Source organism: Octopus bimaculoides, chromosome 9 (genome assembly GCF_046866305.1).
Source record: "Octopus bimaculoides isolate indiv1 chromosome 9, ASM4686630v1, whole genome shotgun sequence".
Taxonomy (NCBI): Eukaryota; Metazoa; Mollusca; class Cephalopoda; order Octopoda; family Octopodidae; genus Octopus; species Octopus bimaculoides.
Genome location: NC_142936.1, coordinates 74,545,088 through 74,560,429, shown reverse-complemented (window position 1 = coordinate 74,560,429; position 15,342 = coordinate 74,545,088). Strand labels below are relative to the sequence as shown.

At 36.9% G+C, this 15,342-nt stretch overlaps 1 protein-coding gene across 9 annotated transcripts in view; it reads left to right on the top strand.

Moving 5' to 3' along the window:
• The window catches only part of LOC106877924 (putative methyltransferase-like protein 24), an 86,612-nt gene that overhangs the window by 23,752 nt on the left and 47,518 nt on the right, over positions 1-15,342 (top strand). For 2 of the 9 annotated variants that reach the window (XM_089357788.1, XM_089357782.1), the window contains exon 1: positions 12,140-12,487. The exons of 6 other annotated variants lie outside the window; for them this stretch is intronic. In XM_089357788.1, the coding sequence (XP_089213914.1) occupies positions 12,383-12,487 (105 nt within the window). In that variant the 5' untranslated portion in view covers positions 12,140-12,382. Of the gene's footprint in view, positions 1-12,139; positions 12,488-15,342 lie in introns of those variants that run through there. One more of the 9 variants, XM_089357786.1, reaches the window with a different exon arrangement.

Below are 15,342 nucleotides of genomic sequence, written 5' to 3'. Positions count from 1 at the left end.
GCAAATACCCAAAGAGAGCGAATAATGCAGATATTGACAAAGCTCTTACCCGCCAATGGTTAATGGCCTCTGGTTTGAAATCAGAAACAGAGGGGTTTATCATAGCAGACCAAGATCAATGCCTACCTACAAAGAACTACCAGGCCAACATATTAAAGAACGGCAGCTCCCCATTATGTCGTATATGCCAACAACAAAATGAGACCATCGATCATGTTGTCTCCATGTGCAGTCTGCTTGCGCCTACAGAGTATCTCAACAGGCATGATAGAGCTGCACAATATATTCACTGGGTAATATGCAAAAACCTGGACTTGCCCCATGATAAAAACTGGTGGGAACACAAACCACCCCCAGTACTTGAAAATGATCACATTGCACTCCTCTGGAACTTCACCATTCAAACTGACAGAAAGATAGACGCAAATAGGCCAGACATCATACTGAAAAACTTCAGACAAAAATCATGCCTCCTCATTGATATGACTGTCCCAATCGATATAAACGTATCTGTCAAGACCTACCAAAAACTGAGCAAATATAAAGATCTTGAAATAGAAATTAGCAAAATGTGGAATCTGAAGACGAAAACAATACCTATTGTCATAGGTGCCCTGGGAATGACAGCGAAACGGGCTGATTACTACCTAGATCAGATTCCAGGAAACCCCAAAATGGCTGAAGTTCAAAAAATAGTGCTCATGGGAACTGTCCATATCCTACGTAAAAATACTGTCTATGTGATCTCAAATTTTAAAGCAAACACAATTTTCTTATGTTTCTTAAACATTCACTTGAACAAAACTGTACAAATACAAATATATGGTACCCTAGGCATAACACCTACACGAACTTCTAACTTGTTGTCTCTTGAGGTCTCTGGGTGAGACTTGGATCCAACTTGTACAAATGCAAAACAAAAGTCAAACATATAATAATAATAATAATAATAATAATAATAATAATAATAGGTTCCTCTGGGACTTTGATTTGCAGAGAGACAAAGTGTTAGAGCACCGAAGGCCGGATATAGTAACCTTTAGGAGGGACTAACAAGAGTGCCTAATAATCGACGTATCAATGCCAGGAGATCAACACATCATGAAAGAAAGAGAAAAAGTTTATAAATATGGAGACCTGAGAATTGAGATCGCTAAGTTGTGGTAACTACGAGAGTCGAACATAAAAGTTATCCCTATTGTCATCGGAGCATTGGGTTCAATACCATCCACTCTTAAAAAATATCTGAAGACGTTAGAAATACCCTACAAACTAGATGTATTGCAACAGTCGGCATTACTTGGAACTGCACGCATATTGCGTAAAGTGCTGTCTGTCTGAGGTCCTTGTTGTATCTACCTCCTGGTCGACACAATATCTTCAATTAATAACCTCATGATATTGTATACTGTGCGACGTCTATAATAATAATAATAATAATAATAATAATAATAATAATAATAATAATAACTATAGACAACACAGCAGAAAGTGATAAGTGCAGAATCTGTGGACAAAACGGTGAAACCGTATGGCATATTACCAGCAAATGTACGCCACTGGCCCAGAAGGAATATAAGAGACGCCACGACAATATAGCCAGGCTTGTCCATTGGACACTTTGCAATAAGTATGGACTTGACAGAGCAAAAAGTTGGTACGACCACAAACCTGAAGGCATTGTTGAAAATAGAAATGCAAAGATCCTATGGGATTTTATGAGTCAGTACGACCATGAGATTGAGAATAGGAAGCCGGACATAGTCTTAATTGAGAAAGAAAACAAACTATGCTGGATCATAGACATAGCACGCCGAGCTGACAACATGGTATGCGATAAGGAAGAAAGAAAAGTCGAGAGATATGACAGGTTAGTTTGAGAAGTTAAACAGTTGTGGTCGATGAAAAAGGTAGCAGTAGTACCAATGATTGTCGGAGCTCTGGGAACAGGGAGAAAAAATAGGGGCTGCAATAAGGGTGGAACACTTGCAAAAAACAGCACTGCTTGGAACCGCTAGAATACTCCGGTAGGCACTCGAAAAATAAGAGGTGTTACCTTAGTTCACTGGTAGTGAACAGCTGACACTGTAGTACATCTCCAGCGTTAGAAGCTGTGCAAAGGCAACAACAACAACAACAACAACAACAACAACAACAACAACAACAACAACAACAACAACAACAACAACAACAACAATAATAATAATAATTGCCCTGATGCAGTACTAGGCAGTGGCTGTCATGGCTTCTGATCTTAACTGATTGGAAGTGTTATCATGTACATTGATTTGTATTCGTATAAAAAGCGGGCTACAGCAAATATTTTGCTTGTTACTTGTTTGACCTTAACCAGTCGAGCATGTCCCTTAGTAGCCGAGGATATGTGCATCTCTGATCACAAGCAGAAGTAGTAGGGGAGCATCATACTTATGTACTGAGAGGAATTCTTTGGGGTTTGAATAATTCACCTTTGGAAACATAAGTGTTTCGTCCAACATCTTTAAACAACCCTTATTCAGGGACCTTTTGAGTGGGATGGTCTATTCAACCTAAAGAAAATTCTAATTGGGTACCACTTGCAATGTCATGCGCTCTTTATCTTGATACGAGATCACCATATCGTGCACATATGGTTATGATGGATGTGCTTGGAGTACCCTTATCAGATGGGTAGTCATGATTGGTATTCTGAGCTTCGTATATTTTACCCCAATGTCACTTTGATGGTATGCACTGTTCTCTCACTCAATAATAATAATAAAGTGTTCAATATCAGCCATGAAAAGGGGACAGGTAGTCAACAGTGAAGCTATACAATTACCAGATGACCAGACATCAAAATCATTAAGAGAAGAATAGAGTTTTAAGTATCTAGGAGTATTAGAATCTGACAGAGTTCTAACTATAGAAATGAAAACGAAAATTGAGAAGGAATACATCAGAAGGGTGAGGAAGCTAAAGAAGTCAAAGTTAAATGGTTCGAATCTAGTGACGGCTGTAAATACTTGGGCAGTATCATTCCTTAAATACTCAGCAGCTTTTGTAGATTCGACAAAAACTGAATTAGCAAAGTTAGACACAAGAACTACGAAAAAATTCAACATGAATGGAGGACTCTACCCAAGGGCAAGGGTTACAAGATTATACTTACCTAGAATGGAAGGTGGAAGAGGGATAATATCAGTAGAAGACTGCGTTGAGTTAGCTAGAGTAGATATAGACTTCTGTGTAGGTAATAGTGAAGGAAGTTTATTAAGCGCTGTAAGAGTCACCGTAAGACGTAGAGAAACCAAAACTCCAAACGAAGTTAAAAAAACAGAAAAAAAGAACAGAAATTATCTGATTGGAAGCAGAAGGCTACACATGGCAGAATCCCAAAGATAGTTGCAGAAAATAGTAGTAGTGAGACATGGTTATGGTTGCAGAAATGAAGGCTGAATAGAGAGACAAAGTTTGCTAGTAGCAGCATATGGTCAAACATTAAGGACGAATTGTATAAAAGCCAAAGTAGACAAGACCAAGTAGATTCCCGATGTAGGTTATGCAAATCAAAAGAGGAAAGTGTTAGTCATATAGCAAGTGAATGTAGGATGTTGGCACAAAAAGAATACAAGAAAAGACATGACAACCTAGGGAGAGCAATCCACTGGGAGTTATGTAGAAAGCTAGGATTTGAACATACTGATAAATAGTATGAACATGAACCTAATAAAGTATTAGAAAGTAAGAAATATAAGATGTCGTGTGACTTTAATATTCAGACTGACAGAGCAATAGAAGGTAGACGGCCTGATTTAGTAGTAATAGACAAAGAAAATAGAAAGTGCCAGATAATTGACTTTACAGTCCCAAATGATGAAAAAAATCAATATGAGAGATATAGAAAACATAGCAAAGTACCAGGATCTAGCCATTGAATTACAGAAACTATAGAAAGTGCGGGGAAAATGTATTTCAGTAGTTATAGGCGCATGAGGAACCATCTCTAAAGATTTGGGCAGATGGATTGAGGAAATAGGCATAAAACTCAGTTTTGTACAGCTGCAGAAAACAGTGTTATTAGGGACAGCTTGAATACTTAGTAGAATTTTGGGCATGTAAGGTTACTTGTTGTAGCCCGATGTTAGGAATTTTTCTTTCCTAGCAGTCTAATCTGTTGTGTGTATGTGAATAGTAATAATAATGATAATAATAATAATGGTTTCAATTTTTTGCCACAAGGGCAGCTTGGAGGAGGATATTAAGTCGATTACATCAACCCTAGTGCGTAACTGGTACTTATTTAATCGAACCCGAAAGATGAAAGCAAAGTCGACCTCGGTGGAATTTGAACTCAGAACGTTTCGCCAGGCGAAATACCGCTAAGCATTTCACCCGGTGCTCTAGCGAATCTGCCCAGCTGCCTAGGCTTGATAGCGACTGGACATGTTTGCTGCTTTTACTAGTCAGCAGTCGAAAGCACAAGAGCACTAATACAACCCAGCAGAACAACTGAAACATAACTCTCAAAAACTGGAATACCTACAATTTCCTGAGTATTTTAAATTTCCTTCAAAATCAGTTCAAAAGCTTGTATATCTGCAGTTTTCGCTGACCGAATACACTAACGATCATCTGTAAAATCTTCAAAATTTGCAATTTTCTGTGAATAACCTTTCCTTTCTCCTTGACTACTCGAATACCTTTTATTGCCACAACACTGTTAAACACACGAGAAAAATGGAGATAAGAAACAGCCAATATATACAAAATGCACGATTATGGAAACTGTAAATAGCAACAAAACCTAAAGAAGAAAAAGAAAAAAGAAAATTCAACGTTGTATATATCAATATATATGTTAGTCTCTTTACTCTCTTTTACTCTTTTGCTTGTTTCAGTCATTTGACTGCGGCCATGCTGGAGCACCGCCTTTAGTCGAGTAAATCGACCCCCAGCACTTATTCTTTGGAAGCCTAGTACTTATTCTATCGGTTTATTTTGCCAAACCGCTACGTTGCGGGGACATAAACACACCAGCATTGGTTGTCAAGCAATGCTATGGGGAAAACACTCTTGTATTGCACTTTCAGTATTTCACTGGACCTTTAAGGGTCTGCAGTCGGAGACATATTCTCTTCGAACAGTGGCCCTCTATTGTACTGTACCGAAGATAACACCTTTGCTTATCTACAGAAGGCTTTACGATTTGTCTTAATATTTTCGACAGCCCTGGCTTCTTTTTCTACCCTTATCGTTTCATGAGAGTGTTTGAAATCGTTTTCGATCTGAAGCAATGTACGTTTGAGATAGAATCGTTTGTTATCATTTAGTGGCCCATTTAGAACCATCCCTGGGAATTATATTTTTATGTTGATTTGGCATTCTCTCTGGAACAAACTTACTGCATATGTCATGTGCGATTGTCATTAAGTGCTGCGGCTTTATTTCAATATATTGCGTATATGTATGTATGTATGTATGTATGTATGTATGTATGTATGTATGTATGTGAGGTTGTCAAGAAATTTCTTCCGGTTTTTAACCTTTAAATTCAGATGCACATATATCGGCTGAATTAAAACTTAATTAATCGAAAAAAACACCATCAGAATCAACACACTTTTGCCAACGCGAAACAAGTTTATTTATGCCAGTAGCGTAAAATTCCTTCGTTCTGTTGTCAATGAAGTCGTCGAAGACGTGTTTGGCATCGTCTTGATTTTTTAAGTATTTCTCACGCAGGAAGTTGTGTAGATGCTTGAAGAAGTGATAGTCGGTAGGCGAGAGGTTTGGTGAGTATGGCGGAAGAGACAACGTATCGTAGCCCAATTCGTTCAACTACTGCAGGGTCAGTTGTGCGACGTATGGCCGAGCGTTGTCGGGGAGAAGAATGGGTCCTTTCCTATTGATCAATGCTGGCTATTGTTGCCGGAGTTCCTTATGCGTTTCATCCATTTGCTGACAGTACTTCCCTGCCGTAATGGTTTCGTCTGGATGCAAAAGGCTGTGATGGATGAGACCGACCGTAGACCACCAGTCACCATGACCTTCTTTTGGTGTAACTTTGGCATCGTGAAGTGCCATGGAGCTTCGTCGGCGTCCAACCACTGAGTTGAGCATCGCCGGTTGTCCTAAAGAATCCACTTTTCATCGCCAGTCACAATCCGGTCGAGAAACACATTTCGTGCGGCACACATTTCTGAAGTATTTTTGGTTTTCCAATCTTTTTGAAGTGGTTGGAAATTATCGTATACGTTACGTCTAATTCAGAAGCTAGTTCCCGAACAGTCGTGCGTGGATTGGTTTTGATTAAAGCTCTTAGTTGTTCGTTGTGAACATAAGATGGCCGACCACTACGCTTATCATCTTCAAGACTCTCCGCACCGCTACAAAATTTCTTGAGCTAACATTGTTCTGTCCCTTCATTAGTGGTTCCCGGGCCAAACGCATCGTTGATATCACGAGCTGTTTCAGCAGCTTTTCGGCCTGGCTTGAACTGGAATAATTAATTTGAGAGAATTTGCTTTTTGTCCATGTTGTAATCAACCTTTCTGGAAAAAATGGCCTAATTATTCAAAGAGAAAACGTAACACAATTAGACAGAATGAAAAACGGGCTTGAAAGTCATACATAAAGTCAAACTAATTTAACGAAACTTAATTTGAAAATACATAATTTAAAATCAAAATTTAAAATTCCGCAAGAACTTTCTTGAGAACCTTATATATTCTAGTCGCTTAACGCCCGATACAATCTCTACAACTCATCATTTTTGTTTTTGTGTACCACTTGCCAGAAACGTGCTTAATATATAAAATTTGTATGTTTAATAACGTTATATTGCTAAAATTTATAGCAGGCTGTGACAGAAAATCAATTACTTACCACACTAACTATACCACTATGCTTATCAAATATTGATTGACAATTAGTATAAACATACATATTTTGTTATCGAACTAGTTTTCAATTGCTGTTCAGTGCCTATTCCTCGTAGATGACAAGTTAAAGGCCACTTTGAAGTGTCGTCTTCCCTCCTTTCACGCAACAAGAACTATACGTTTCTCGACCGGAATGTGACTTGCGATGAAAAGTGGATTCTTTTAACTTGGCTATAGTAGAAGACACCAGCCCAAGATACCACGCAGTGGGACTGAACCCGGAACCATGTAGTTGGCGAGCAAGCTACTTACCACACAGCCAATCCTTCGTCTGTTATTTTTCCTATCACTAATTAAATCAGAACAAGGTGTCTTAATTCTTTCCGAGGTAAAGATAAGCACTCGCATTGATCATATTGACCTCTGCTGACTGCAAGGGTGTGTTTGGTTTTGCCCCCATAGAAATGTGAAGTGTCATTGTTGACCTCCTTTCACTATCTGCTGAAACTATTTACAGATTACTACCAGCCACTAATCCTTACATATTTGTGATTATCTCAACTACAAGGCAAAAGCCAAAACTAAACGACATTTTACATCACATTGTAGTATGGGGAACGTCACTAAATTCCAGAGTAGCTAATAGCGGCAGTAATGGCGGTTATATTGTCGCCATGCCTAGAAAGATTAGCTACAACTACATGAACCAAGACACTATTGGTGACAACTAACGGTGAACAATGCTGTAATGGCAACTTTTGAAATAATAATTATTATTGTAATTGTTTTTGGTAGTGGTGGTGGTGTTTTTGTTGTTATTAAACCGCTCTCTTTAGTACGACAACGCGACAGAAGGCTCAAGTACAAACAGTAATCACCATCAAGCACATACGCAGTCCCATCTCTACACATATACACGCTATTGTTTGTAAAAGCCACAAACAAAATAAACATCGATCATGCTGTATTTAAAAGAAAACAATGGCGGGATATAAGGATAAAATAAAATACGCACAAAATAGAACAGCACTACATCAATATCCCTTTCGAGATTTTAAAAGAATATTACAAAGGAGGGTATATTAGGAATAATTGACGTGAAAAGAACCCCTCAAAAGAACAACGAACGAGAGAGTGACTGAAATAGGAAAACGTAAAACCGACACTAAGGAAATTAGGAATCAAATACGAGGCATAATGTAGAATGGGAGGATACAAGGGAAGGGACAGATAAATGCAGATAGAAAGAACAGCCATACAGTAGAAACAGAAATAACATATAATTACAAACCAAATAGGTATATTAAAAGAAATGGAAAAATAAAATGTGATGAAATTGTCTGGTTTAAACCAATCTCGGATTGCAAATAAAATGTAGGATGAGACGGGAATTCTTCACCGCATTGGACAAACATTTTTGTAGATCGAGTAAATATAACAAAATATTTTCTACAAGTGAACTCAGCGTACGCGACATCGTATAACCTAGAATATTACATGCATAAAGTAAATTACAAAACGCTTAATAAAATAAAACTAGAATGTGGAAACGGAAAATGGTGGAACTAAATAGAATAAGCAACGAGAGAATGAGTAAGAAGTTGAGTAATTAATATTCTATAAAAACGATCTTGGTCCCAAATAATAATACATCTTTAACGGTGAAGTTGACACCCAGGATAAATAAGACTAAAATAGTAGAAGAAAGACGTAAAGGAAACGACAATTACTTGGTAGCGTAGGGATGGCAGCGAAGGGCTTGGAATTTAGCTGCATTAAATTGAATTTATATATGGCATCTAGGTCTTTGTGTAGAAGATTAGCATTAGAAGGTTCCTTGACTGCTTATACTACTTCTGTGTCATCGGCAAAGCTAGTATCTGTGACAGTATGTGTAACTGGTGGCATTTCTGAAAGAACCACCATAAACAGCAGTGGTCTAAATACAATTACCTGATGCAATACCCTCTCCACTGCTGTCTCCTCGGAGAGGGTTCTATTGGGGGCCACAGCCTGATTTCTGTATTTTAAGAAATCATGCAACTACTCTCTCAGTTTTTCGGCTGTACCGAGTGTCCGTGGTTTGTAACATATCATACCATGATCAACCTTATCAAAGGCCTTGGTCAAATTGAAATATATCGCATTCACGTTTGAGTGATTCCTTAATTGTTTCAACACTCATTCATAATACTGCGAAAGCTGTGTAGGGCAGATTAATCTAGAACGGAACACATGCTGGATATCAGGAAGCAAGTCATTAACATTAAGGAACGCAATTAGTCTCCTCCTGACAAAGCATTCCATGACTTTGCTGACATGGGAATTTAGAGTGACAGGCCTATAAATTTTAGCATCTGCTCTGCTAACTCCCTTATGGAATGGACATTTTGGTAAGTCTCACAATTTCAAGGAATATCTGGAAGAAAATATGAAGCAGTCTTGATAGAGACCCTTTGGATTTCTTTAGTCTGTGGCTGAGTTTGATCTCATTTCATCAACTGCTCATATTACATCGGTTTTCTCTATTATGTTGCCATCAATAATTGCTATTTCTTCATGCAAAACTACAGTGCCGAAGAACTCATCAGGCAGAGTCACTTGCAAGTTCTCTAATGGAGTGTTGAAAACACTCTTGTATTGCACTTTCAGTATTTCACTGGACCTTTTTGTCCATGTTGTAATCAACCTTTCTGGAAAAAAATGGCCTAATTATTCAAAGAGAAAACGTAACACAATTAGACAGAACGAAAAACGGGCTTGAAAGTCATACATAAAGTCAAACTAATTTAACGAAACTTAATTTGAAAATACATAATTTAAAATCAAAATTTAAAATTCCGCTAGAACTTTCTTGAGAACCTTATATATTCTAGTCGCTTAACGCCCGATACAATCTCTACAACTCATCATTTTTGTTTTTGTGTACCACTTGCCAGAAACGTGCTTAATATATAAAATTTGTATGTTTAATAACGTTATATTGCTAAAATTTATAGCAGGCTGTGACAGAAAATCAATTACTTACCACACTAACTATACCACTATGCTTATCAAATATTGATTGACAATTAGTATAAACATACATATTTTGTTATCGAACTAGTTTTCAATTGCTGTTCAGTGCCTATTCCTCGTAGATGACAAGTTAAAGGCCACTTTGAAGTGTCGTCTTCCCTCCTTTCACGCAACAAGAACTATACGTTTCTCGACCGGAACGTGACTTGCGATGAAAAGTGGATTCTTTTAACTTGCAGAAAAATAGGACAAAAATTTATGTGGAATAATAGAAAGTTTGAATATATATTTGTGCTTATTTTATATATTAGAATAAGTAAATTATTCCCAATATTGTAATGGGATGGTAAAGACGAGCGGACGATATTTTTCTTCGTTATAAGTCTCAATACTTTCCTGATCATAAAATGAATACACCTAGACATCGGAGTTGTTTTACATTTGTTGCACTAATAGTAACCGTCTGTCTTGTCTACTTCGGTATTTTAAGGATTTATACTGAACATGTCCAGGTAAGTCTTTGTCAGTCGCCTTTTTTCCGTTGTACTTATGCGCATTTCGTTTTACTAAGCTTACAACAAAATGTAATTAATTCTTTATTACATACACGCGCGCGCACAAACACGCACACACACACACACACACACACACACACACAAACACACACACACACACACACACACACACACACACACACACACACACACACACACACACAACACAAGCGCACATATAGTGTTTTTAGTGCATTTAGAGGTCATTTTCTCAGCTGATAAATTTTTTATAAGGTAGTGAACATTTGTAACAATACTTTTTTGTCAAACTTAGAAATGCACCCACTACTGCAAACTGAGAAAGCAGACTTTCGGAACAGCTGGCCCATTTTAGATAATATTTCTTTGTTTGATCGGGAGTTTCCTCCTTTTTAATATATCAAGCATTGCACTGAAAGTTTCAGACAAACCAATAAAAACTTTCACTATAAAGATATATTGATATTACTATGTGTTGTTAATTACTATGCTAATACTACTACGTGTCACCCTATCGATCCAGCAATGTATCTATCTCACACATACCGTCTTGTAAAGAGCAACACAAACGATATCTATGAAGCTATGGTATTGAATACAATCACCTTATTTCTATTTAAAAAAAAACGTTTTGACAGTAACGGATAACAATGAAAAATATTGAAATTGATTTATAGATATATTAAACTGAATTTCCAGTTCGTTTAAACATTTTCAAGATAATAATGTACTATACATTCACCAACATATTCAATTCAAATTCAATAAAACATAATGGTTTCGTCTTGATCAAAAAAGCTGTGATGAATGAGACCGACCGCAGACCACCGAACAGTCACCATAACCTTCTTTTGTTGCAACTTTGGCTTCGGGAAATGCCGTGGAGCTTCGTCGGCGTCCAACCACTGAGCTGAACGTCGCCGGTTGTCAGAAAGAATCTACTTTTCATCGCAAGTCACAATCTGGTTGAGAAACCCATTTCGCGCGGCACCCATTTCTGAAGTATTTTTGTTTTTCCAATCTCTTTCAAGTGGTTGGAAATTATCGTATACGTTACCTCTAATTCAGAAGCAAATTCCCGAACAGTTGTGCGTGGATTGGCTACGACAAAGGCTCTTAGATTTTCGTTGTGAACATAAGATGGCCGACCACTACGCTTATCATCTTCAAGACTCCTCACCGCTACAAAATTTGTTGAGCTACCATTGTCCTCTACTTTCATTAGTGGTTCCTGGGCCAAACGCATCTTTGATATCACGAGCTGTTTCAGCAGCTTTTTGGCCTAGCTTGAACTGGAATAAGAAAAATGTGCGAATTTGCTTTTTGTCCATGTTGTATACAACGTTCCAGAAAAAATGGCCTAATTATTCAAAAAGAAAAAGTAACACGATTAGTCAAAGTAATTTAACGAAAATTAATTTGAAAATATATCATTTAAAACTAAAATTAAAAATTCTGCAAGAAGTTTCTTGACAACCTCATATATCATGGTCCCTTAACGACAGATACAATCTCTACAACTCATCATTTTTGTTTTTGTGTACCACCCGCCAGAAACGTGCTTAATATGTAAAATTACCACGTTTAATAACATTATATTGCTAAAATTTATAGCAGGCTGTGGCGGAAAATCAATTACGTACCACATTAACTCAACCACACCTTATGCTTATCAAATATTGATTGTCGATTAGTATAAACATATAAATATTTTGTTATTGAACTAGTTTTCAATTGCTGTTCAGTGCCTATTCCTCGCAGAAGACAGACGCTTAGTAATGTAATTTTAACTTGCAGCAGAAACATAGGACAAAAATTTATGTGGAATAATAGAAAGTTTGAAAATATATTTGTGCTAATTTTATATATTACAATAAGTGAATTGTTCCAAATATTGTAATCGGGTGGTAAAGACGAGCGGACTATATTTTTCTTCGTGATAAGACTCAATACTTTCCTGATCATAAAATGAATACACCTAGACATCGGAGTTGTTTTACATTTGTTGCACTAATAGTAACCGTCTGTCTTGTCTACTTCGGTATTTTAAGGATTTATACTGAACATGTCCAGGTAAGTCTTTGTCAGTAGCCTTTTTTCCGTTGTACTTATGCGCATTTCGTTTTACTAAGCCTACAACAAAATGTAATTAATTCTTTATTACATACACGCGCGCGCACAAACACGCACACACACACACACACACACACACACACACACACACACACACACACACACACACACACACACACAGGAATATAGATACTGTACCGAAGATAAGACCTTTGCTTATCTACAGAAGTCTTTAGGATTTCATTTAATATTTTCGACAGCCCTGGCTTCTTTTTCTACCCCGATCGTTTCATGAGAGTGTTTGAAATCATTTTCGATCTCAAGCAATGTACGTTTGAGATAGAATCGTTTGTTATCCTTTAGTGGCCCATTCAGTCGGTTGGAATCTTTTGCGCGGCGTCTCATTAGAATTCTGCCATCCCTGGAACAAACTGACTGCATATGTCATGTACGATTGTCATTAAGTTATGCAGCTTTATATCAATATCTTACGTATATGTGTGTATGCATGTATGTATATATATATGTGTGTATGTATGTATGTATGTATGTATGTATGCATGTATGTATGTTTGTATATATATTTATGTATATATATATATATATATATATATATATATATATATATATATATATATATATATATACTAGCAGAAATACCCGGCGTTGCCCGGGTTAAAGAGAATAATGAAATCTAAAAACGCCGTCTAGACTACGCATCATCTTTATATATAGAGATGTATATACACACACGCACCCAAACACACGTATATATATGTATATCAATATAAATATATGAAAGTCAATGAAGTTTCGTCAAAGAAGGTGATCATGTACATACTTTCTTGCTGTTGTGATTATAACACCTCATTGTAAACTATGTTCCTTGTTTTCCCTTGTGGAGCATATACAAATAGGTTTTTTGTTGCTGCCCACTCTTGAGCAGCCAACATACAGTTGTCCATGTGAGAAGCAGGGCTCTTCCAAGAGAAGACCAGCTACAGACAGTGTTTGACCCTGATATTTGTTTATGGACATGGCAAAAGTCACACGAAGGGGGAATTATAGTCTTCTGAATGTAAAATGAATGTCTGCTCCTGATGGAGTAAGAGGAATTCTTGGAATAAAGACGTCATCTCCTTTTGCACATCCAGAAAGAATGGTAGCCTCGATAACGTGTGACATCATTTTCTAAATAATGCTCATCTGTTATGTTCGGGTTAAAATTTCATCAACAACAAAAATATATGAATTTTCATGGGAGTTATGGCCGTTATGCAAAGAATATAATTTCCAAATTTCATAAAGATCCATTCAGTACCTTTGACGTAGTTTTGGATAAGAAAACAAATGACTAATGTGTGTGTTTGTGTGCATGTGTATGTGTGTGTGATGGGTGTATATATGTTTAGATATCTGTATGCATGTATATATGTATATATGTGTACATATTACATGTACATCTATATATATATATACATCTACACATATGTATACATATACATGTATGTATAGATCTATATATATATATATATATATATATATATACATATACGTGTACATCTATATGTATATATATACATCTCTCAATCTCTCTCTCTTTCTCTCTTTCTCTCTCTCTCTCTCTGAAAGTATCTGTCATTAGAGTATCAAAATGGCGTACATATACATGTATATGTATACATATACATCTCTATCTCTCTCTCTTTCTGTCTTTCTCTTTCTCTCTTTCTCTCTCTGTGAAAGTATCTGTCACTACAGTATCGAAATGTGATTGTTTCAGTTAGTGGAATAGTTTCGTTTTTAAAGTGAAAGTATTTGACATGAGTGTTTTTGTTTCACTTTTGACACGTAATACTTAAATAGTGGAGGAGATATTATGTTGCCGTGTGCTCGAACTCTGCAAGAAGTTAATAATTTTTTTTGACTAAAACACAACTGGAACCCTAAGTAAGGCATGTGTAAAATTTGAATGAAATTGGTTGCGTAGTTCTCGAGTTTTAGGGATTCACACAGACAGACAGACAGACAGACGGACATACAGACAGACAGACAAACACACATTCTCATTTATATATATATATAAATATATATATATATATATATATATATATATATATATATATATATATATATATATATATATAGAGAGAGAGAGAGAGAGAGAGAGAGAGAGAGAGAGAGAGAGAGAGAGTGAGAGAGAGAAATATATATATATATATGTGCGTGCGCGAGTGTGTGTAAATAAATGACTTATAGGGAAAATATTGTTTCATGAAATGGTTTAGCATATTTTGTACTATTAGGTTGTCAAGAAATTTGTTGCGGTTTTTAACGTTTAAATTCAGATGCACATATATCGGCTGAAGCAAAACTTTATTAATCGAAATAAACACCATCAGAATCAACTCACTTTTGCCAATGCGAAACAAGTTTATTTATGCCAATAACGTAAAAAATCTGCGTTCTGGTGGCGATGAATTTCTCACGCAGGAAGTTGTGTAGATGCTTGAAGAAATGATAGTCGGTAGGCGAGTAGTCTGGTGAGTATGGCGGATGAGACAAAGTTTCGTAGCCCAAATCGTTCAATTTCTGCAGGGTCAGTAATGCAACATGTGGCAGAGCGTGGTCGTGGAGAAGAATGGTCCTTTTCTATTGAACAATGCTGACTGTTGTTGTCGGAGTTCCTTATGAATTTCATCCATTTGCTGACAGTACTTCTTCGTTGTAATGGTTTCATCTGGATCCCAGAAGCTGTAATGGATGAGACCGACTGCAGACCAGGAAACAGTCACCATGACCTTCTTTTGGTGCAACTTTGGTTTCGGGAAGTGCCGTGGAGTTTCGTCGGCGTC